The sequence below is a fragment of the Sander lucioperca genome, chromosome 9 (assembly GCF_008315115.2).
Source record: "Sander lucioperca isolate FBNREF2018 chromosome 9, SLUC_FBN_1.2, whole genome shotgun sequence".
NCBI classification, from domain to species: Eukaryota; Metazoa; Chordata; class Actinopteri; order Perciformes; family Percidae; genus Sander; species Sander lucioperca.
The window spans coordinates 13,846,213-13,872,385 of record NC_050181.1 but is presented as its reverse complement, the minus strand read 5'-3'; the positions used below and the strand labels follow the sequence as shown (position 1 = coordinate 13,872,385).

The 26,173-nt window shown below is 40.4% G+C and overlaps 1 protein-coding gene across 1 annotated transcript in view; it reads right to left on the bottom strand.

Moving 5' to 3' along the window:
• Window positions 1–20,322, bottom strand: part of LOC116037330 (uncharacterized protein PB18E9.04c-like) — a 59,774-nt gene extending 39,452 nt beyond the window's left edge. Inside the window, exons 1-5 of the mRNA XM_031281197.2 lie at window positions 19,664–20,322; window positions 13,994–14,014; window positions 13,251–13,379; window positions 12,493–12,699; window positions 6,419–6,439 (exon numbers count right to left, since the gene is read on the bottom strand). Coding sequence (XP_031137057.2) covers window positions 6,419–6,439; window positions 12,493–12,699; window positions 13,251–13,379; window positions 13,994–14,014; window positions 19,664–20,282 — 997 coding nt within the window. The 5' untranslated portion in view covers window positions 20,283–20,322. The remainder of the gene's footprint in view (window positions 1–6,418; window positions 6,440–12,492; window positions 12,700–13,250; window positions 13,380–13,993; window positions 14,015–19,663) is intronic.
• Between the last annotated feature and the right edge of the window lie 5,851 nt (window positions 20,323–26,173).

Genomic DNA, 26,173 nt, shown 5'->3' with positions numbered 1-26,173 from the left:
GTAATAACCTTAACCCTAGAGCTTTAACTAGAGTACAGAAGTACAGAAGTCCATGTGATGATAGAATCTGTGTTTTTGTTGGAAAATCCAGATTTTCTCCCACCTGCTGGTGAAGATGTGACACTACTAGTATCCAAAGTTGTCTTGGTGTCTGTCAGTGTTGTCCTTGCTATGAGGACAAGGAAACTATTAGTTAGTATGCCAAAGGAGGTGAATCTCTAACCGACCCTGATGCAAACAACATTTTTTTTTACAGAACTCAAATTTGACAAAAGATTGCCAATACATTTTCAGCAGTGACAATTAATGTATTTCTTCAAATATACATTTTTTGACATGACTTCAGCAGAAATCATAATGACCAACCTGTAGCTTCGGAGACTGTGGATGCTGATATTGTGAGTCCATCTAATTGCGTAGATGTAGTACTGCTGCTGTCTTGGCTGGTTGGCGTAGCAGCAGACATCATGGAGGCTGAGTTCGTGCTCCCATCTGATGATGCAGTAGTGCTGCTTGTTGTGCTGTGTTCTGTTGTTGAAGACACTGCAGATGATGGAGATGGGGGGGTATCTGTGGGTGTAGATGTACTGCTTGTACTTGTTGTGTTTTGTGGTGTTGTGTCAGAAGCTGTGGGTGTTGAAGTTATGCTGATATATACAAGTATAGATGTGGTACTGCTGTTTGTTGTGCTGGGATTTGGAGAAATAGAGTCCGTAGATGATGTTGTGCTGTTGTCTGCTGGTGAGACTGGTAAAGTTGTGCTGTTTTCTGCTGGTGTAGGTGAGCTGCTCCTTGTTTGGCTGGTTGCTGTAGTAGCAGGGACTGTAGATGCTGACGTTGTACTCTCTTGCATCAGTGTAGATGTTGTATTTGGTGCTGACGAGACAGTGGATGAAGAAGTTGTGATGTCATTTGCCAGTGTAGATGTAGTACTTCTGCTTGTTATGCAGTTTCTTTTGGGAATTAGAGTCTGTAGATATCGTTGTGCTGTTATTGCTGGTGTTGAGCTACTGCTTGTTTGGCTGGTTACTGTAGTAGCAGGGACTGTAGATGCTGACGTTGTACTCTCTTCCATCAGTGTAGATGTTGTATTGGGTGCTGACGAGACAGTGGATGAAGAAGTTGATGTAGTACTGCTGCTTGTTGTGCTGAGTGTGCTTGGCGGTGCAGTGGTAAAAGCTGTAATCAAGAATAAAGATTTGCACTATTAAATCTTTTTTTTATTCATTTTTAAGATTATTTTTGGGGCTTTTCCCCCTTTTAATGGATAGGACAGCTATGTGAGAAAGGGGAGAGAGAGGGGGAAGACATGCAGGAAATCGTCACAGGTCGGATTCAAACCCTGGACCTCTGCATCGAGGCATAAACCTCTCACTATATGTGCGCCTGCTCTACACACTGAGCCAACCCGGCCACTGCGCTATTAAATCTTAAACCTCATCTCAAATCCTAAACTGACATAACATGATGACCATCCTGTAGCTGCGGAGACTGAGGATGTTGTGAGGCCATCTAATTGCGTAGATGTAGTATTGCTGCTGTTTTGGCTGGTTGGCGTAGCAGCAGACATTATGGAGGCTGAGTTTGTGCTCACATCTGATGATGATGCAGTAGTGCTGCTTGTTGTGCTGTGTTCTGTTTGGACAGGTCTTTTACTCAAAGGAATATAAACACGAATGCAAGCGGCCTTATTAACACATATGTGACGTATGGAGGATCCTAAATCCAACAGGGAGGGAATATTCCTTTCACTCAAAGGTGCATAACGTGTACTCAAGGATAGATTATTTTTTAGTGGATGGGAAGATATTGCCACTCACCCGGGACTGAAATGACCATAATATTAATATATCGGATCACCCTCTCAATGAAAATGTGTGATTTATCTGGCACGCAGAAAAATTGGAGATTTGATCCTCAACTCCTTAATAATCCTAAATTCTGCGAGTACTTAGAACCGCAGATTACACTATTTTTTTAAACCAATGACAATAGTGAAACGTCTCCCACTTTACTCTGGGAAACATTTAAAGCATATATCAGGGGATGTATAATTTATTTTCAGTCCTCTCAGTAGAAACGCAATAAAACGGAACAACTAGAGTTAGAAAGGCAAATTAAAAGTCTCGATGCAGAGAATGCTAAACATCCCTCCCGAGAAAAATACAATACTATTATGTAACTCAAGTATAAGCTTAACCAAATACTATCCAAGAAAATCAGCAGGGCTTTTAAGTTTACTAAACAAAAATATTTCAAATTTGGTGATAAGCCACATCAATTATTGGCGAGGCAACTGCGCAAAATGGAAAATGACCGAACCATCCATAAAATAAAAACTGAAAATGGTCATCTTTGTACCACACAGGGCGACATTAATGAGCAATTTCGTCAATTTTATGAGGGGTTATATTCATCTAAATCAAACTCTGGTCCGAGGGATATGCAGGAATTTTTGGATAAATGTAAATTGCCAACATTGGATCAACATGACCGTAGAGCCCTCAATGCTGAAATTACACGTGAAGTAATTTTGAAATCAATAGGATCCTTAAAGAAGGGTAAAAGCCCAGGTCTAGATGGATTAGGAAGTGAGTTGTACAAGAAATGTAGTGGCCTACTGGCCCCCTATATACTTAGGATGTGCAAACAGGCAAAGAAAGATGGGGTTTTGCCACAAACGCTAAATGAGGCGGTTATAACTTTAATACCAAAAAAAGGGAAGGATCTGGAAGAGATAGGCTCCTATAGACCTATCTCTCTTTTAAATACGAATCAAAAGATTTTGGCCAAAACTCTAGCCTGAAGACTTAGTTTGCTAATAAATAAGCTTGTTCACGCCGATTAAACAGGTTTTGTCGCTGGAAGGAGCTCCTTTCTCAACTTCAGACGCCTTTTTAATATAATATACTCGCCTAGAATTTCAATGGATTTTGTTCTGTTAAGCCTCGATGCTGAGAAAGCATTTGATCAAACAGAATGGCCCTACCTCTTTGCCGTCCTGGAACAATTTCAGATGGGTGATGATTTTGCTGCATGGATCCGATTACTGTACAGCAGCCCCACAGCTAGAATACTCACAAATCAAACGCTTTCGGCCCAGTTCCGACTCCACAGAGGCACAAGGCAAGGTTGCGTGCAAAGCCCTTTATTGTTTGCTCTGGCTTTGGAACCACTAGCGGAGACCATTAGATGCCATCCTGATATACATGGATATAACACAGAGTACACAGCAAACAAAATATCCTTGTACACTGATGATATTGTGTTATTTATTTCCCAACCGAAAGTTACTATGCCAAATGTTTTATCAGTTATTAAGCTATTCAGCACCTTCGCTGGATATAGGATCATTTGGGGTAAAAGCGAACTGTGTTGTGGGTATAAATCCCATATAAATGGACTTACACATTTGTGTAAGTCCAGATCACATGGAGGACTTGCACTTCCAAATTTTATAAATTATTACTGGGCTACATCTATCCGTTCCATTGCATCAGTGTTAGATGATACTGCTTTGTTGTCGAATGGAATGGAGATTGAGCGAGAGGACTGTCTGCCATACTCAATCGGTGCTGTAATTTTATCTCTGATTCCTCTTAACAAAACATGTTACAAGCACAACCTGGTAATACATGACACAATAAGGACTTGGAAACAGATATCAAAGAACTTAAAACTCAGAGCGATCTCTCTCTGGTTGCCAATAGCAGCAAACCCTTCCTTCCCTCCTTCTTGTCTAGACACGGCCTTTGATATGTGGAAAGAGCTCGGTGTTCGTAACGTAGGGGATTTATATATAGAAAGATCATTTGCATCTTTTCATCAGCTACAACAAAAATATGGTTTACCCAAACACCATTTATTCCGATTCTTTCAAGTAAGAAATTATGTAAGAACACATCTTCCTCAGTTTGAGAAAGCAGGGCCAGACAAGCTGGATGATTGCCTAGGTGAGTTAGGGAGGTCAGATCACAATATATCCTGTTTATATGATAAATTGCAAGAGATAAGCCGCCCAACTACTGCTACTGTTAAAGCAGATTGGGAAAAGGAGTTGGGTACGAACATACAAAATGACCTATGGGACGAGAGTTTAGCATATATCCACAAGTGCTCCATAAATGCACGTCATTGTCTAATACAGTTTAAAATCCTACATAGGCTACATTATTCCAAAGAAAGACTTCATGGGATCTTCCCTGAGCTCTCTCCTCTGTATGAAAAATGTGACACTCATGTGGGTGATTTACTTCATAGTTATGTTCTCTGTTGCAAAATACAAGGTTACTGGAGTGATATCTTTAGTTTCATGTCCAAGGTGTTAAATATTCAAATTGTCCCAGATCCAGTTTTAGTAATCTTAACGATATCCAGTGAATCAAAGAGACTGACACTGGCGCAACAGTGCTTCTTGTCATATGGAATTCTCAATGCAAAGAAGTGTATCCTCTTATTCTGGAAAAAGAAAGAGGGACCAACACTGAAGATATGGCTCACGGAGATGATGGACACACTCCACCTTGAGAGGATCCGGTTCATCCTTAAGGACAAACTAAAAGACTTTGAGAACATTTGGCGACCTTTGGAATCTTATTTTACAGGACAAGCAGTTTCCTGATCGCAGTCCAGGCTGGGTTATTGCGGGTAGGGATTAGGGCCTCTCATTTCTAAATTTTTAGTTTTTTATTTATCCTTATTTCCATTTCTTATTTTTGTTTTTATACTGTGAAAAAGCACTGTAATAACAATTTTGTAACTTGATTCTTTGAAATTAAGCTTCATAATAAAAATATTTGAAACCTAAAAAGATTACACATCACATCATTTAGTCAGTGTGCTTTCCTGGAAAGGAATATGATGTAATTGTCGTCAGCGGTACCGTATAAACAGAGAATATTTAGGTCAAACATTGATAAAAAAAAAAAAGAAGTAAATAATCAATTTTAGAAATCGTCGCAAAAAAAGTGACATCGATCCCCCCTGTGCGTTGCTATGGTTGCTGTACACAAGCCAATCAGCCAACAGTTTGCAAGGCTGCAGACTAAGGCTGGGTGTTATGGAGAAAATCAAATATCACGATATTTTTTACCAAATACCTCGATATCGATACCGCAACGATATTTTAGTGTTGACTATTGGTGCTTTCACAAAATATTTGCACAATAAGATTTTTGATAAATAATCATCAGTAATGTGGATATAATGACTAAGTGGGTAAAGGCAAATAATAGGACAGTTACAATAGTCTGGTAAGTTCAGAAAATCACATAACTTTACTGTAATGCAGCCTTTAAAACCAGTAAAAGACAACACTTATGCCATATTACGATATTACGATATCCAAAATCTAAGACGATATCTAGTCTCATTGTTATGGTTTTAGGTTATTTCTGTTACCTGTTTGTTCATTTCTGTTGTCTTTATTGTTTATTTGTGCATGTTTCCTGTGTTTGTATATTCTGTATATTTCTGTTTAGTTATCTCCTCGTTTATTGTGTATTGTGTGGTTTATTCCTGTGTTCTGTGTTCTGTGTGGTCAAGTTTCTGTGTTTAGTTGATTTCTGGTTTTTGTCAGTGGTTCCTGTTTCCTGTTTTATTTTGATAGTCTGTTTTCTGTCCTGTCATGTCTAGTTTTACTTTTTGCCTTTGTTGATTGTCCTGCCCCGCCCTGATGTGTTTCACCTGTTGTGTCACCTGTTCCTCATTTGTTCATTACCTCTTGTATTTAACCCCTGTGTTCCCTTTGTCTCGTGTCAGATCATTTTGTATCTCCTCCCGGTCAGTTTGTGTGTTCCTGTGCCTGTCTCGGCTCCCTGGATTCCCTGTTCTTGTTTTCTTTTACTTTGGACCTTTTTGCCTGTTGCCTTCAGGACTTCCTTTGTTGTTTGCTCCCCTCTTTGTTGTCCAATAAATCTTTGAGTTTCAACGCTGCTCCTGCCTGCCTCCCTCTCTCTGCGTTTGGGTCCACCATTCCTCACTCTCATGACACTCATATCACAATATTAATATAATATCGATATATTGCCCAGCTCTTCTGCAGACCCAATAATAAGGAGAAACACAGCCTATTTTAAACATAACAAATGCGCACACATCGCTACGCCAACCTTTTCAAGAACCTTGTTGAAGAAATGAAAGAGGGACTCTGTGTTTGCACGATCCAACAAGTCCGCCGCCGCTGGAAAACTTTGAAAAAAAAACCGGATTTTGCACGGCTACATGTAAACGGAAATATTAGTGGAATATTCACTTTCATTATCCATGTAAACACCTTTGCGGAATATCGTCTCTTTCTGAATAAGGGCAATAACTGGAATATTATGTGCATTTTGGGTTTGAGATGTAGGAAGATGCTGTTGCACTGGAGGAATGGGAGCAGGAAGCACAGTGTATGAGGTGGTGTTGTGGGTATTACCTGTTGGAGCTGCTGGTTGAGCTAGAAAATGAAAAGGAACAATGACATTTAATTTCATTTGAATGCAGGAAAAACAAACATTTAAATGAAGCATTTGCTCGAGATGAAAGAGAAGGAGACTGGCATGGATGTCACAGTGAAGTCATACAGCCAAATTCGGCATTGATGTTATTAATGTTCTCTGTAAGATGTTTTTCAGACAACTAGATAAGAACTGCATCATTAGTTTATTCTTACTGCCTTTAGGTAATTTTCACGCTGAGGTCAGTACAATAAGCGCTGATAAATGACCTCTTACTAACATGTAATATAAGAACAGGTGACAATGACCTGGTCCAGCAGCAGCATATTTTTTAGCCTACTTGCACTTGTGAGACAATTATATATTTACCATTTGTCAGGGTTTTGGTATTTTGTGGTGTGTATTATTTTTGTAGTCGGTTTCTGTTCTGTATTGTGCTTGTTTCCTGTTTTATTTTGTAGTCTGTCTTGTCTCCCTTGTCTTGTCTAGCTTTCTTCCTGTCTTTGTTTGTTTCCCGCCTTTTTTGATTTGTTCCACCTGTTGTGTCACCTGCCTCTCGTTCCCTCGTTACCTTGTGTATTTAGCCTCTCTGTCTTCCCTTGTCCCTTGTCGGATCGTCTCGTCCTTTTTGCTGTGCGTTCTGTTTTTGGTTCTGCATTCCCTGTCATGGATTTTCCTGATATATTGGATTATTGCTCCAGTGAGTTTTTTGCTTATCTTTAATAAACTCTTTAAACTGCATTTGGGTCCTAACCTTGCATGCCTTCGCACAAGCCTTGATACCATTCGATTTTGGAATAAACCCATCAGCTGAGTCATGTAGTATTGAAATGATTTAACCGTTTTTAAATTATTAAATATTAATTAGCTTTTTACAATCAGGTCAGTAAACTTTAAAATAAAGCAAGCTGGTAAAATAATTGTTTATCAACTTCATTGCAACTGTATCTTAAGTTTTCTGTCAAACACATTTTTTGTATTATGAGAAACTGTTCGATATTAAATGTGATAATGTTTCACTCACCATCATAAAGTAGGAATGCCAACAGGAGAGAGAAGTACAATGTAAACTGATCCATGACTCTGTGTGGCTGCTGAGTGTTGCAAAGGCTTTTTGTATACGGGCACACTCCTGATGAGAGTAATACTATTGTCTGCCAGGAAAAACACTTGATTAACTTCTTCACAGAACATCATGTCACAGAAGACCTGTCATATCTTTTCTTTGTATAATGCTTATAACACAGTCAGACTGTAGATATGTCAAGAATGCAGTTACCTACACTTGAGACTGGTATGACTGGACTGATGGCGACACAAGTCACAAATCCACAGTGCATGTTTAATCAAAGAAAGCGTGTGACAGAGCCAGACACGTGAACAGAAGTCTAAGTCCAACCAGAAACATCAGGTATGATTCATGAGCTTCAAACTAACGTTAACGTTGATGTTAGCGGAACAGCTAGCTTTAATGAGGAGTCTGCAGCTACCAACCTTAACGTTACCTTAGTCAATGACACCGACGTCAACAATAACGTGACATACACGCACGCACGAACGCACACATGCACACACACACACACACACACACACACACACACACACACACACACACACACACACACACACACACTTCAAGCACTGTGTATCTCTATGTTCTTTGGGAGCTGCTGGGGAAACCCGAACTGATAAGAGCTTGTTACTTTTCCCTGGTAACTTCCCTGTGATTAATCAGATAAAACATTTGCAATATATCACCTTGACCATCTTGGTGTTTCTCTGTGCTTTGGTTTCGATAATTGAGGTCAGTAAATCTCCATAATAGGCTTCATTAATTAATTTTTAAAATGTATTTCTTCATTGAAGTTTTCTTTAAAATAGTGTTAAAATCTCGTCTCCTCTCGAACTCTCGTGAACCCAATCTCTCGTCTCGTGAGCTGGGTGTTTCGTCACTACCCTATTATATACTAAGAAAATGTCTTCAAGTTCAAGAAATTTGTTAATACATAAGCAACAGCTCTACTGACACTACATCAGGATGCTAAAGGAAGGATAGCTCATCTTGATGAAATACTAAACATCAGTAACTCTTGTTAAACTCTTGACTCCAGAGAAACTCTACCATTCTGGTTTGACAAGGAAGTACTACTTGATCAACGCATTTTTTTTCCCATAGTTTTCATTGTGCAGATGTCAAACTGGCAAAGACTGCTGACAGTTCTACACCAACTTTACTTGGCTTGTGTCAGAATGCTAATTACCTCCTGAGGTGTGATCTGAAGAAGGCCCAGTCATCATAGTAGGAGTGGAGCCAGGGGAACCGCTATGCCTTGTCCAATCAAAAACATCTGTAACAAGTTGACTCCACTTGTTCAAAATTGCAGTCGAGGTGGTATACTGAAAACAAATATCAGACATAGATTTAGTTAACTGAAAATTACAAAAACTCCACTTGGAAATAATGAATTATGGAACTCCCAACACCAGGGGAGTACAAGTGCTGCAGCTGTACCTGAATGTGGTGGTGGTCTATTATCTGGATCCTCAGTAACATTGTCCTTATCAATTAAGTTGGTTGTTGCTTCCACTACAGGGGGGGGTATGGTGACATTTTCTACAGGGGGCTGTTCACACTGTTGTTAAACTTTGATAAAGTAAGCAGTAGTTACAATTTGAAAGTATTGTAACTTAAAGCTATAAATTAGTTTCCAACAGGATTTATTTTTGTTAGATGTATCATTATAAACAAGATGGCATGCCATGACACTGACTTATTATTGAATGCTTTATTCAAGTGTTCAGAATAAAATGCAATGATGTTTTAGAGAGGCAGCAAACTTATCAGGAGCACAAAGTACAGTGTAAACCAATCCATGACTGATTGGTGAGGGTGTGGACAACATTAGCCTACGCTGCTGACAACAATGATTTTATTGTCTGCCAAAATAAACTATGGTGTTGTTAGAGTTCTTGTTGATGTTTTCTTTTTGTGATGATTTTTTCCTGTTTTACTGACAGACATTGAGTTACACGACAGCCTGTAGATAATTATGAAGTGTTTTTGCAGCTACACTACACTAGAGGACAATGACTCAACTAATGTTGCCACTGTGTTACCATTTCAAAGTAGAAAATCTCCAAAGTACAAACATTCTAACACACATAACGAAATGTCAGCAATATTTGAATAACCAATAATTGCACATTACAGTTTTTTCTACCAACATTATTAGATATAGACACACATTCAATTTGTAGTCATGATGTCATGTGTATGCCCAAGCAAGCACTCATTTATGCACAGTAAGAGTACAACATTTTAATAAACAGTATGCATATTAATATCCATTATACACATAAGTTTTTATTTTATTTTCACACGTTTATTTTCACACGTGTACAATTGTACATAGCGCAACAGTGCTGCCATGTACATAAATACACAAATATACAGCACAATATACATTACCTACACAAACGTCTTCTACCCACTCCCCACCCTCCCCAATCCCCATGCATCCTCATAACCTATCCGTACAAGTATACATTTGGAGTAAAGTGAGCCTACATTTTGCTGCCCACAAACAAAAAGACAAGGTGGGGTATATCCTACATACAGACAAAATGCTACATAAAGAAGCATAAGAAGAGAAAGAAAAGAATTAAAAGTTAAATAAATAAAAAAATAAAAAAAATTGATAATTAAATACAGGCAAGTCATTTAGTTATCCTCAAGGTAGCACTACACCTCTTCCCAGTCCACTGCAGAAACCTCATCAAAATAGTCCATGAAAGATCCCCAGGTAGAATAGAATTCTCTCACGTTTCCTCTGAGTGAGTATTTCATCTTTTCTAACTTTAAATGATACATGACGTCTTTAAACCACCTGGTGTGGGATGGAGATTTTGGGCCTTTCCAATTCAGCAAGATAAGACGTCGGGCTAGTAAAGTTGTAAATGTCACCACTGTGTGAGATTTTCCTGACCACCGGGAGGCTTGGTCCCAAATAGGGCCGTGACTGGATGGACACATAAAGTTTTTGAGTAAAATAAAATGACAGCTGATTGGACGAACGTGTCACGTGGGTCTGGCTTCTCTGGAATTCCAAAGCCAGACCATCATGGCGGCTCGTTCGGAATACGATCTCATATTTTACGAAAAAAGTTCACCGAAACGTGTTTCTGAAAACATTTTAAGCAAGAAATAGGCTATGCAGTTGCTGAATCGGTCTTCATTTCAGATCGACAAAGGTCAGTTTAAAAGATTTTCGTCAGATTTTGAGAGACTCTAGTCACTCTCATCCCGCTCGTCATTTCTGGGTTAGCACTCCACCAATCAGATTGGTCATTGAGTCCGACTGCCCGTCTTCCGATTCAACATGTCAAATTGGCCCAAATGAAGGCCGACGGCTCCTCCAACTGACAACGGCACGGAACACACCAAACAGACTTGAGTCACTGACCTCGCCATACTGTCAGATGGCCGATAATCGGGTTGGTGTGTCAGGGCCTTAATGCTTTTGCAGTTAACGTTAGCTGACGATGGAGAGAGGAAATGAGTTCTGTTGACAGACAAACAAAATGACCATCACAGCAACACGTGTAGTGGGACATTCATATGTATACGTGGAGAATGACCACTTCACATCCATTAAGGAGGGGAGAGGGACCTCAACGTTAAATAAAGTAAGTCAAATAACTCCCCTGACTGTCTAACGTTACCTGTCTTTGCTTGCTGGTATCTTTAACTGTTACCTGATAGTTAAATGTCTCTCTGCAGCTTTCTGTATTTAAATCCTTGTGTAGTTGTTAAATTACCTTATCTTCAACTCTGAAGCTGTTGCTGATGTGTACTTGTTGATGTGTGGTGGTTATATTCTGTATTTTGCCTTGCTTGCTGCTGCAGGGACACTGTATTCATCCTTTTTTGTCTTTAAGCTGTGCTGTAAAATGAGTCATAAGCTTTAATAAGTAATAGGCCTACTCTAGGCATTGTAGGCTATTTTTCTTTGGGCCTATATCTATTACAGTAGACCCAGTAAGTCATGTATTTGATACGTGCATTTATATTTTTTAATGTGAACATAAACTGTTTAATCTGTCAGTGTTGTAGTTTTAAGTTGTGATATACCTGTGTGAGAACTGTATAGTTAAAGTTATAGAGCTTTATAGTACTGCATGTCAAAGGGTACATAAGAAATGTATTAATCATGTAGGCCTAATATCTGATATTCAGGCCCTGATCTCTACCAGTTTATTTAGTTTTAATAGGTGATGGTGTTGTTTCTGAGAGTTGTGCAGCCTGTTGTCACAGTACAGCTACAGCCACACTGGTGCTCCCGTTGGCTGAAACATTGACCTTTCTCAGGTGGGTTTGATGTGTCTGATAGTTGATGAGCAGCCCTCACAGTTCAGCTGGAGAAGGGTCTGGGAAATTAACTGTGTGAGAGAAGAACCTCATTGATTAGGTAAGTGACAGAGCTGTGTATAATTAGTTTTCTTGTGATACTATAACTGTGTGATGTATATGTGAAGGTTGTTTGTGCTTACATTGGAGATAGCCTCAAAAATCACATCTTCATTTTCCCCATTCTGGGATAATACATACGCTTTCAGGTCAATGGTCACTATATGGGTATCTGTAGAAAAAAAGGTGCAAATACAAATGTATTTTACAATTTAAACTTAGCTACAGAACTGAAGTACAGAAGACCAAACCGATAAAGTTAATTAAAAAGTGCGCTACTTTGGCTCTGCTACAGCTCTGTGTCTGTCCCTCTGCTTCAGTTTCACTTACCACTGAGTCCTGGTGAAGATGTGACACTAGTGGTATCCAGAGTTGTCCTGGTGTCTGTCAGTGTTGTCCCTGCTATGAGGACAAGGAAGCTATTATTAAGCATGCCAAAGGAGGTGAATCTCTAACTGACCCTTATACAAAAAAAAAAATCTGATTTGACAAAAGATTGCCAATACATTTTCAGCAGTGACAATTAATGTATTTCTTCAAATATACATTTTTGACATGGCTTCAGCAGATATCATTATGACCAACCTGTAGCTGCGGAGACTGAGGATGCTGAAGTTGTGAGGCCATCTAATTGCGTAGATGTAGTACTGCTGCTGTTTTGGCTGGTTGGTGTAGCAGCAGACATCATGGAGGCTGAGTCTGTGCTCACATCTGATGATGATGCAGTAGTGCTGCTTGTTGTGCTGTGTTCTGTTGTTGAAGACACTGCAGATGATGGAGATGGGGGGATATCTGTGGGTGTAGATGTACTGCTTGTACTTGTGCTTGGTGGTGTTGTGTCAGAAGCTGTGGGTGCTGAAGTTATGCTGACATTTACAAGTACAGATGTAGTACTGCTGTTTGTTGTGCTGGGATTTGGAGAAATAGAGTCTGTAGATGTTGTCCTGTTGTCTGCTGGTGAGACTGGTAAAGTTGTGCTGTTGTCTGCTGGTGAGACTGGTAAAGTTGTGCTGTTGTCTGCTGGTGAGACTGATAAAGTTGTGCTGTTATCTGCTTGTGTAGGTGAGCTGGTCCTTGTTTGGCTTCTTGCTGTAGTAGCAGAAACTGTGGATGCTGACGTTGTACTCTCTTCCATCAGTGTTGCTGTATTGGGTGCTGACGAGACAGTGGATGAAGAAGTTGATGTAGTATTGCTGCTTGTTGTGCTGGGTGTGCTTGGCGACGCAGTGGTAAAAGCTGTAATCAAGAATAAAGATTTGCACTATTAAATCTTAAACCTCATCTCAAATCCTAAACTGACACAACAGTGTAAATTCCAATTTTTTGTGTTCACCCTCACTCACGTTGCACACAGGTTGAAATGTAGTCAGGACAGCAGTCGCCTAATTTCAAGCAGGCCTCATCACAATAACATCCCCTGTAGCAGGAGTTGTTTTGACCAGGACAACACAGCAGGGGTGGACCTGCACAGCCTGAAGCACACACAGCACAGCTGTATACAAGATCACCACTGTACTCATTTATAACTGTAATTTCACTGCGTTATTTTACGACATATCACGAGATCATGAGACGGTTCTAAAAAATAATTGTGTTCACCGTCAGTATGAACAAAAAATATTAAGGTCAATAATTGATAAAAAAAAAAAAAGTAAATAAAAAAATATTGATTCTAGGGAAAAGAATCCATTAAAAAAATTAAAACTTGTTGCAAAAAAATCACGATACATAACAATTTTCGGGTTTTCCCCCCACCCCTACTAATAGCACAGCTTGTGCCATAGTAGAAAGTAGTGTAGGTATAATGTTACTAGTAGTTGTAGCTAAGAATCTCTAGATTGAGGGGTCTGTGAGATATTTAGTTGCTGCCTGGCAGAGCTGTTAGTGCTCAGGGGAAGGTTGGAAAGGATTACTCCAAGTCAGAATGAGATGGGTGAAAATGTTTGATGCGTCTTGGATGGATGCAGCTGAGAAACATGAAAGGGATGTTGCTGATCATTGTGGGGTTGAGATGGAGGCAGAATATGTTGCACTGAAGGAATGGGAGCAGGAAGTACAGTGTGTGAGGTGGTGTTGTGGGTATTACCTGTTGGAGCTGCTGGTTGAGCTAGAAAATGAAAAAGGACAATGACATTTCATTTAATTTGAATGCAGGAAAAACAAACTCATGCATTTGCTCGAGATGAAAGAGAACAAGACTGGCACGGATGTCACAGTGAAGTCGTACAGCAAAATTGGGCATTGGTGTTGTTAATCTTCCCTGTAAGATGGTTTTCAGACACCTAGATTCATTTTCATTTACCCTGCAACAGGTAGAGAACGGTCTGATTAAGGAATTCCTCCTTTGTCTAGACAACATTGCATATAGGCTAAATGTTTGACGTTTTGGCGCTCGTGATTTCTTTTGGCGCTGGCTAAAACGGCTTTTGGGGGCGCCAAAACTTTCTCTATGCAGGAAAAACCCTGACCTTGTTAAGCCTCTTTTCTTAATTTAGATAACTGAATTAGTAATTTATTATTCTTAGTGACTATTTATAGGGGTAATGTTCACACTGTGTAATAACCAGCACAATAAGCAATGATAAATGACCTCTTACTAACATGTAATATGAGAACAGGTGGCTGCTGTTCTACGACTTTAAATGCTTACGACTTATGAACCAAGTCAATCGGCTAAAAATAAAAGCAAGAACCCAATGGAGAATGACCTGGTCTAGCAGGAGCATATTTTTTTAAATGCTGCCTGTTTGCATTTGTGAGACAATTATATAATTTAACATTATATTTAGTAGGGCTGGTCTGAATACCATTTTTTGAGCTTCGAAGCTTCGGTAGTAATGAGCATCGAATATTCGAAGCTTCGGAGAGAGGGGGCTGAACATATTATTATCTCTAATAAAGGCAGGAATCTCTATGTATCTGTCTGTTTGTTTGCATTTTGATTATTTTGAGAACCTTTCATCCAAACGACTTCACAAGGGAGTGCAGTGTCGTATTTGGTGCAATATAGATAGACAGGCCAGACACGTTCAGAATTAATAAACTTTTAATAAACTACAGAACAGCGCGAGCAGGAAGCGGCGCGCCTCACGCGAGCAGGGCTTATATGCCCCGAGAACAGAGACTTCACTAATGATATAAAACACACACACACACACACACACACACACACACACACACACACACACTTCTGTCCATGCAAACTGCGCTGTTCTAGCCCTAGCCAGAGAATACTCCCGTTGCAGGAACACTTTAGTAGTCCAAGAAGAAGCAAATACATTTATTAAGTATAACGAGGTTGGGTTGTCCATCCTATTAAAATGGCTAGGCTATATAAGAAAATTGTAAAAGAGAGTATTATATTTCGAACATATTCAAGCGTGAATGAGAACCGTTTGGAGGGGGATGCCAGGTTGTGCAAAAAAAAACAAAAAAACCCCCGAATTTTCGAATGTCAAATTTTCAAATCGAATACCAACCCACCCAACGAATATTCGAATATTCGGGTCCAGCCCTAATATTTAGGAATAATCTATCTAATCAGCTGAGTCATGTAGTATGGAACATTTTTAATCGTCAGAAATAAATTAACTTTTTACAATCCAGTATCAAATCTATCAAATTAAGCTAGCTAGTAAAATAATTGTTCATCAACTTCATTGTAACTGTGTATCCTAAGTTAAACACATTTTTGTATAATGAGATAAGTATGCTGTGACTTTACTTTATTAAACTATTTGATATTACATGTGATAATGTTTCACTCACCATCATAAAGTAGGAACGCCAGCAGGAGAGAGAAGTACAATGTAAACCGATCCATGACTCTGTGTGGCTGCTGAGTGTTGCAAAGGCTTTTTTTTATACAGGCACACTCCTGATGAAAATAATACTATTGTCTGCCAGGAACAAAAAAAAATACTATTTCCTTGTTTTCACAGAATAGTATCATGTTACGGATGTTCTGTAACATTTTTCTTTGTGTAATGATTAAAACAGAGTCAGACTGTAGATATGTCAAGAATGCAGTTACCTACATTTGAGACTGGAATGATTAGACTGATGGCAAACACAAGTGTAACCACAGTGCATGTTTATTAGAACAGTGAACTGGAAATAGAAAACCTACTAACGCACTGGCTTTCAAATACACATTATGGCAAGTGCAAGAAACATTTTGTATAATCATTTATTGCATTTCTTTCCAACAGTATCGAATTGTGATGAATAATCCATTTGTAGTCATGCATAATCATCATTTTTCATACAGTATATGCACATCTGTAAGACTATCACCTTAAAATAAATAGTATGCTGTTGGCGATAACACAAACAGTAAAGTCTGACATATAGTACAAAGATTACTTGAGAAAGTTAGAGATTTCTTAAAAATAGATATGAACGCTGTTCATCAGATTCATGAAACTCCCAGAATACGAGCCATGTCTCCATGTGACGCACTGTTGGCTTTGATGTAAAGATAGTGGCCATCTAGTATAGGGCATTAGAGTTAGGCAAGTTATAGCACAACATATACCGTTTTCTTGAATGTTATGTACTAGGAAAACTTCTTTAAAAAAATAAAAAATAAAAGTAGCAAAATGCAGTGGCATTTTCTATGTAACTAGTACAGTGCCTGTGTTTGGAACGGGCCGATTGTGTGGTCTGTAATATTGTTGCATGTAGCTTTCTCCAGAACCATTGTACCCCAAAATTACTTATAGAAGGACCTTGAACCATTTAATATGCAACTCTACTGAATAGCCTACTACTGACTTACAGTTTCTTTCTACATCAGATGAAGACATTGCACTACTACATTTACCTAACAGATAACGTGGAAGATTCAGAATTTAATCACAAAATATCACAGTTAAAATGTGGAGTAATCAGACATTTGCCTAATGGACTCATGGCGGTGTGCTACCCATCCGACCCGTTTTGTGAGAGCCAATCGGCAAAAAGCTGCGGTAATCAACCACCAGAAGTGGACCGAGTACAGAGACGGACTCACATTCGACTCAGAGACGCAGTCAGCCGGCACCGGACTGTAAGTGTGTTAGAGTTTTTGTTCAACGTCATTTTAGTGTTGTCTTTTTCGTCAACGATATTGCATGTTGATATTGCCACAGTCACTATTTAATGACACCGGTGTTGTCTTGTCTCGTCATTAGTATTGTTAACGAATATAACACTTCAGCAGTGGCGTTAATTTCCATACAGGCTTAGTGGCTTGATGATTAACTTTGAAGTATGGATATACTAATTGCGGGGGTATTTTGCCAACGGTAGTTAAAAGCACACTTAATTAACCGGACCCAGGGTGGGTCTGATGAAAACTGCTGTCTTCGCCCCTGTCAGCTCTGAGATTGTCTCGCATTGCCTCACAGCGCTGCGGAGGAAGCTCAGAGATTAAGTTATGTTCTGCCTTTGTTTAGAAGTGGTGAATTAACAGCTCACAGCAGCTTAATACTAGAAAGTGGCTTTTGTTTGATATTTAGTGTCGGCAAAATGGCTTTTTATGGAGTTTCTTCTTAGCGAAATGCTCTTAGTGAGTTTAAGCTGAGCTTTTATTGTCAAGGGAAGACACGCAAGAGCCAGCGTTATGGTAGCGCCTTTTTTTCAACACAAAAGTACTATCTATCCGCTCGTGCTCGAGGAAAGTGAAGAAAAGTTTGCTTAGTATATCCAGCAATCATGTAACGTTGGAAGCAGCAAAAAGTGTACCGCAGTCAAAGCTGGTTTTCTTTAGGCCTACATCTGTATAGACTGTGTAAGTCATGTATTTGATACATGCGTTTATACTTTTTAATGTGAACATAAACTGTTAAATCTGTTGTAGTATTAAGTTGTGATATGTACCTGTGTGAGCTTTATAATACTGCATATCATTTTACATGCTTAAAGGGTACATAAGAAATGTATTAATCATGTAGGCCTAATAGCTCTGATATTCAGGCCCTGATCTCTACCAGTTTATTTAGTTTTAATAGGTGATGGTGTTGTTTCTGAGAGTTGTGCAACCTGTTGTCACAGTACAGCTACAGCCACACTGGTGCTCCCGTTGGCTGAAACATTGGCCTTTCTCAGGTGGGTTTGATGTGTCTGATAGTTGATGAGCAGCCCTCACAGTTCAGCTGGAGAAGGGTCTGGGAAATAAACTGTGTGAGGGAAGACACTCGCTGATTAGTTGTGCGACAGAGCTATGTATGTTTTTTGTGATACTGTAACTGCACAATGTATATGTGAAGGTTGTTTGTGCTTACATTGGATAAAGCCTCAAAAATCACATCTTCATTGTCCTCATTCTGGGATAAAACAGAAGCTTTCAGGTAAATAGTCACTGTATGGGCATCTGAGGAGATAAAGGTGCAAATAAAAATGTATTTAACAATTTAAACTTAAAGCTATAGTGTGTAGTTTCTGCCTCCTCCATGAGAAATTCAAAGTAATGACAACAAAACTGTCCCCCCCCCCTTCTGAACATAGCCATACTGAGAAATACAGAGAGAGTTGTGTGGAGCTGATAGTCTTAAATAGCTCTGTAGCAACTCATTTGGCAATGGCTTGAATGTAACGGATGTTCATTAATATCAAAAAGTTACGCACTAGAGCTTTAACTAGAGTACAGAAGTACAGAAGTCCATGTGATGGTGGAAACTGTGTTTTTGTTGGAAAATCCAGATTTGCTCCCACCTGCTGGTGAAGATGTGACACTACTAGTATCCAAAGTTGTCTTGGTGTCTGTCAGTGTTGTCCTTGCTATGAGGACAAGGAAACTATTAGTTAGTATGCCAAAGGAGGTGAATCTCTAACTGACCCTGATGCAAACAAAACATTTTTTTTTACTGAAATCAAATTTGACAAAAGATTGCCAATACATTTTCAGCAGTGACAATTAATGTATTTCTTCAAATATACATTTTTTGACATGACTTCAGCAGAAATCATAATGACCAACCTGTAGCTGCAGAGACTGAGGATGCTGATATTGTGAGTCCATCTAATTGCGTAGATGTAGTACTGCTGCTGTCTTGGCTGGTTGGCGTAGCAGCAGACATCATGGAGGCTGAGCTCCCGTCTGATGATGCAGTAATGCTGCTTGTTGTGCTGTGTTCTGTTGTTGAAGACACTGCAGATGATGGAGATGGGGGGATATCTGTGGGTGTAGATGTACTGCTTGAACTTGTGTTTTGTGGTGTTGTGTCAGAAGCTGTGGGTGTTGAAGTTATGCTGATATTTACAAGTATAGATGTGGTACTGCTGTTTGTTGTGCTGGGATTTGGAGAAATAGAGTCTGTCGATGATGTTGTGATGTTGTCTGCTGGTGAGACTGGTAAAGTTGTACTATTATCTGCTGTTGAGATTGGTAAAGTTGTACTGTTATCTGCTGTGGAGGCTGGTAATGTTGTGCTGTTATCTGCTGGGGAGACTGGTAAAGTTGTGCTGTTGTCTGCTGGGGAGACTGGTAAAGTTGTGCTGTTATCTGCTGGTGTAGGTGACCTGCTCCTTGTTTGGCTGGTTGCTGTAGTAGCAGGGACTGTAGATGCTGACGTTGTACTCTCTTCCATCAGTGTATATGTTGTATTTGGTGCTGACGAGACAGTGGATGAAGAAGTTGATGTAGTATTGCTGCTTGTTGTGCTGGGTGTGCTTGGTAGTGCAGTGGTAAAAGCTGTAATCAAGAATAAAGATTTGCACTATTAAATCTTAAACCATATCTCAAATCCTAAACTGACATAATATGATGACCAACCTGTAGCTGCAGAGACTGAGGATGCTGTAGTTGTGAGGCCATCTAATTGCGTAGATGTAGTACTGCTGATGTCTTGGCTGGTTGGCGTAGCAGCAGACATCATGGAGGCTGAGTTTGTGCTCACATCTGATGATGCAGTAGTGCTGCTTGTTGTGCTGTGTTCTGTTGTTGAAGACACTGCAGATGACGGAGATGGGGGGATATCTGTGGGTGTAGATGTACTGCTTGTACTTGTTGTTCTTGGTGGTGTTGTGTCAGAAGCTGTGGGTGTTGAAGTTATGCTGATATTTACAAGTATAGATGTGGTACTGCTGTTTGTTGTGCTGGGATTTGGAGAAATAGAGTCTGTAGATGATGTTGTGCTGTTGTCTGCTGGTGAGACTGGTAAAGTTGTACTGTTATCTGCTGGGGAGACTGGTAAAGTTGCGCTGTTATCTGCTGGGGAGACTGGTAAAGTTGCGCTGTTATCTGCTGGTGAGACTGGTAAAGTTGTGCTGTTATCTGTTGGGGAGACTGGTAAAGTTGTGCTGTTATCTGCTGGTGTAGGTGAGCTGCTGCTTGTTTGGCTGGTTGCTGTAGTAGCAGGGACTGTAGATGCTGACGTTGTACTCTCTTGCATCAGTGTAGATGTTGTATTTGGTGCTGACGAGACAGTGGATGAAGAAGTTGATGCAGTAGTGCTGCTTGTTGTGCTGTGTTCTGTTGTTGAAGACACTGCAGATGATGGAGATGGGGGGATATCTGTGGGTGTAGATGTACTGCTTGTACTTGTTGTTCTTGCTGGTGTTGTGTCAGAAGCTGTGGGTGTTGAAGTTGTACTGGTATTTATAAGTGTAGAGGTAGTACTGCTGTTTGTTGTGCTGGGATTTGGAGAAATAGAGTCTGTAGATGATGATGTGATGTCTGCTGGTGAGACTGGTAAAGTTGTGCTGTTATCTGCTGGTGAGACTGGTAAGGTTGTGCTGTTATCTGCTGGTGTAGGTGACCCGCTCCTTGTTTGGCTGGTTGCTGTAGTAGCAGGGACTGTGGATGCTGACAATGTACTCTCTTCCATCAGTGTATATGTTGTATTTGGTGCTGACGAGACAGTGGATGTAGAAGTTGATGTAGTACTGCTGCTTGTTGTGCTGGGTGTGCTTGGTGGTGCAGTGGTAAAAGCTGTAATCAAGAATAAAGATTTGCGCTATTAAATCTTAAACCTCATCTCAAATCCTAAACTGACATGATGACCAACCTGGAGCTGCAGAGACTGAGGATGCTGTAGTTGTGAGTCCATCTAATTGCGTAGATGTAGTACTGCTGCTGTCTTGGCTGGTTGGCGTAAAAGCAGACATCATGGAGGCTGAGTCTGTGCTCACATCTGATGATGCAGTAGTGCTGCTTGTTGTGCTGTGTTCTGTTGTTGAAGACACCCTGGATGACGGAGATGGGGGGATATCTGTGGGTGTAGATGTACTGCTTGTACTTGTTGTGTTTTGTGGTGTTGTGTCAGAAGCTGTGGGTGTTGAAGTTATGCTGATATTTACAAGTATAGAGGTGGTACTGCTGTTTGTTGTGCTGGGATTTGGAGAAATAGAGTCTGTAGATGATGTTGTACTGTTATTTGCTGGGGAGACTGGTAAAGTTGTACTGTTATCTGCTGGTGAGACTGGTAAAGTTGTGCTGTTATCTGCTGGTGAGACTGGTAAAGTTGTGCTGTTATCTGCTGGTGTAGGTGAGCTGCTGCTTGTTTGGCTGGTTGCTGTAGTAGCAGGGACTGTAGATGCTGACGTTGTACTCTCTTGCATCAGTGTAGATGTTGTATTTGGTGCTGACGAGACAGTGGATGAAGAAGTTGATGCAGTAGTGCTGCTTGTTGTGCTGTGTTCTGTTGTTGAAGACACTGCGGATGGTGGAGATGGGGGGATATCTGTGGGTGTAGATGTACTGCTTGTACTTGTTGTTCTTGCTGGTGTTGTGTCAGAAGCTGTGGGTGTTGAAGTTGTACTGGTATTTATAAGTGTAGAGGTAGTACTGCTGTTTGTTGTGCTGGGATTTGGAGAAATAGAGTCTGTAGATGATGTTGTGATGTCTGCTGGTGAGACTGGTAAAGTTGTGCTGTTATCTGCTGGTGAGACTGGTAAAGTTGTGCTGTTATCTGCTGGTGAGACTGGTAAAGTTGTGCTGTTATCTGCTGGTGAGACTGGTAAAGTTGTGCTGTTGTCTGCTGGTGTAGGTGAGCTGCTGCTTGTTTGGCTGGTTACTGTAGTAGCAGGGACTGTAGATGCTGACGTTGTACTCCCTTCCATCAGTGTAGATGTTGTATTGGGTGCTGACGAGACAGTGGATGAAGAAGTTGATGTAGTATTGCTGCTTGTTGTGCTGGGTGTGCTTGGCGGTGCAGTGGTAAAAGCTGTAACCAAGAATAAAGATTTGCACTATTAAATCTTTTTTTTATTCATTTTTGGGCTTTTCCCCCTTTTAATGGATAGGACAGCTATGTGAGAAAGGGGAGAAAGAGGGGGAAGACATGCAGGAAATCGTCACAGGTCGGATTCAAACCCTGGACCTCTGCATCGAGGCATAAACCTCTCACTATATGTGCACCTGCTCTACACACTGACCCAACCCGGCCACTGCGCTATTAAATCTTAAACCTCATCTCAAATCCTAAACTGTCATAACATGATGACCAACCTGTAGCTGCGGAGACTGAGGATATTGTGAGGCCATCTAATTGCGTAGATGTAGTACTGCTGCTGTCTTGGCTGGTTGGTGTAGCAGCAGACATCATGGAGGTTGAGTCTGTGCTCACATCTGATGATGCAGTAGTGCTGCTTGTTGTGCTGTGTTCTGTTGTTGAAGACACTGCAGATGATGGAGATGGGGGGATATCTGTGGGTTTAGATGTACTGCTTGTACTTGTTCTTGGTGGTGTTGTGTCAGAAGCTGTGGGTGCTGAAGTTATGCTGATATTTACAAGTACAGATGTAGTACTGCTGTTTGTTGTGCTGGGATGTGGAGAAATAGAGTCTGTAGATGATGTTGTGCTGTTGTCTGCTGGTGAGACTGGTAAAGTTGTGCTGTTATCTGCTAGTGTAGGTGAGTTGCTGCTTGTTTGGCTGGTTACTGTAGTAGCAGAGAAGGTAGATGCTGACTCGTACTCGACTCGACTTGTACTCTCTTCCATCAGTGTAGATGTTGTATTTGGTGCTGACGAGACAGTGGATGAAGAAGTTGTGATGTAATTTGCCAGTGTAGATGCAGTACTGCTGCTTGTTGTGCTGTTTTTTGGGGAAATAGAGTCTGTAGATAATGTGGTGGTGTTTTCTGCTGGTGTAGGTGAGCTGCTGCTTGTTTGTCTGGTTGCTGTAGGAGCAGGGACTGGGGATGCTGACGTTGTACTCCCTTCCATCAGTGTAGATGTTGTATTTGGTGCTGACAAGACAGTGGATGAAGAAGTTGATGTAGTACTGCTGCTTGTTGTGCTGGGTGTGCTTGGCGGTGCAGTGGTTAAAGCTGTAATCAAGAATAAAGATTTGCACTATTACATCTTAAACCTCATCTCAAATCCTAAACTGACATAACCAATTTTTTGTGTTCACCCTCACTCACGTTGCGTGCAGTTGGACCTGTAGTCAGTACAGCAGTCGTTATTTTGCAAGCAGGCCTCATCACAATAACATCCCCTGTAGCAGGAGTCGTTTCGACCAGGACAACACAGCAGTGGTGGACCTGCACAGCCTGAAGCACACACAGCACAGCTGTATACAATATCACCACTGTACTCATTTATTAAGAAATGTACTCATTTATTACAGTAATTTCAACTCGTTATGTCAAAATCACGAGATAATTTCTAAAAACCAATTGTTTCCTGAAAAGATTACACATCACTTCGGGTTGGACGATGAGTGGATAGCACGCCTGGGTCGGTAGCTCCTGCTTAGTTGTGTTTAAAATTACATTCTAAACAAAGTCCGACTAACCTAGCAAAGAATTAACTTTACTTGTATCAAAAATACTTCACATAAAAATATAAATAAGGTGTAAGAAACAAAAAATGCTGACTACACGAGCCGCAAAGACGGCGACAGCAGAGGAGGCAGGCCCAGATGAAGCCGCGGGGGAGAGTTTGGAGAGTAACCCCGACATGAGTGTGCAGACCGCGAACAACCAGGAGGTCTTGACCGCCATAGGAACTTTGCACACGGAACTCTCCCGGGTAAAATCCGAAATATGCAATAAAATAGAGGAGAAAATTGCTGACGTAACAACTACTCTAAGAGGGGAAATGGCTCGGCCATTAACACAGTAAAATCCCAAGTGGAAAGTCAGAATCTCAAACTGAAGTAGATAGGGGCGTCTGCCTCCCACACGTCTGATACCATAGCGGAGTTGCAAAACAAAGTTAAACGCCTCGCTAACCAAGTAGAGCAACTGTCGGATAAATGTGTGGATTTGGAGGGACGATCGAAGAGACAGGACCTCCGAATTGCCAGAGTACCTGAAGGAAAAGAAAGAGGGAAAACTACGAGAGACTTTGTGGCACGGCTGCTTAAATAAGCTCTGAATTTAGCCGAATAGACCTGTCGATATGCGGAGCAGCACTTCGGATCCTCAGGCATCTCAACTTGATGGCGACAACTGGCTATGATTGTAAGCGCCAACTATCGCTAATTTACATCTGTTAAGAGGTGTAGGGTAACTCCTGGGCTTTTGGACATGCGGTAAACGGGAGCCTTTGTGGATGTGTACAGCTCTCATGTACATCAAATCCCTCTTTTATTAGTTATGTTAGCCTACCACCAACCCCTCCCCCTCTGTAACTATTTTGTTCTCTGTTTATAATCTCTTTAATAACGAGGATGGAGACTGCCTCATTTCTTTTTGTTGCTTAGCACTGCTTAACTCAGGACTGTGACGAGTTAGTGGAGAAGAAAAGGAAGCCAAATAAGATCATAACAAATTACCATCTCAATGCAGGATACGTTTGATAAAGACAAAAATAGAGGAGAAGTGACCTTTTGTACCTGGAATGTGAATGGGCTTAACGAACCAGTCAAAAGGGGCAAGGTTCTGTCCCACCTAAAAGCACTTAAAGCCGATGTGATCTTCTTGCAAGAAACTCATCTGACAAAATGATGCTCCTAATAAACTACGATGTAGATGGATAAGCCAGATATTTCACTCGAAGTTGTCTACAAAGGCAAGGTCGGTGACCATATTGATCCGGAGGGGAGCTCCTTTTAGGCACCAATCCACAATTCAGGACAAAGATGGGAGATATGTTATGGTCATGGGGGAAATGCACTCAATCCCAATAACACTATTAAATATATATGGTCCGAATTACGACGATCCAGAATTCTTTAGAAAGGTATTAGGTTTAATCCCAGACATGTCCACCACACATCTTATTATCGGTGGAGATTTTAATTTAGTGTTAGACTCACATTTGGAAAGGTCTTTTACTCAAAGGAATATAAACATGAATGCAAGCGGCCTTATGGATAATATGAATTTATGTGACATATGGAGGGAATATTCCTTTCACTCAAAGGTGCATAACGTGTACTCAAGGATCGATTATTTTTTAGTGGATGGGAAGATATTGCCACTCACCCGGGACTCAAATTACCATAATATTATTATATTGGATCACCCTCTCAATGAAAATGTGTGATTTATCCGGCACGCAGGAAAATTGGATATTTGATCCTCAACTCCTTAATAATCCTAAATTCTGCGAGTACTTAGAACCGCAGATTACACTATTTTTTTTAAACCAATGACAAAAGTGAAACGTCTCCCACTTTACTCTGGGAAACATTTAAAGCATATATCAGGGGATGTATAATTTATTTTCAGTCCTCTCAGTAGAAACGCGATAAAACAGAACAACTAGAGTTAGAAAGGCAAATTAAAAGTCTCGATGCAGAGAATGCTAAACAACCCTCCCGAGAAAAATAAAATACTATTATGTAACTCAAGTATAAGCTTAACCAAATACTATCCAAGAAAATCAGCAGGGCTTTTACTTTTACTAAACAAAAATATTTTGAATTTGGTGATAAGCCACATAAATTATTGGCGAGGCAACTGCGCAAAATGGAAAATGACCGAATCATCCATAAAATAAAAACTGAAAATGGTCACCTTTGTACCACACAGGGCGACATTAATGAGCAATTTCATCAATTTTATGAGGGGTTATATTCATCTAAATCAAACTCTTGTCCGAGGGATATGCAGGAATTTTTGGATAAATGTAAATTGCCAACATTGGATCAACATGACCGTAGAGCCCTCAATGCTGAAATTACACGTGAAGTAATTTTGAAATCAATAGGATCCTTAAAGAAGGGTAAAAGCCCAGGTCTAGATGGATTAGGAAGTGCGTTGTACAAGAAATGTAGTGGCCTACTGGCCCCCTATATACTTAGGATGTGCAAACAGGCAAAGAAAGATGGGGTTTTGCCACAAACGCTAAATGAGGCGGTTATAACTTTAATACCAAAAAAAGGGAAG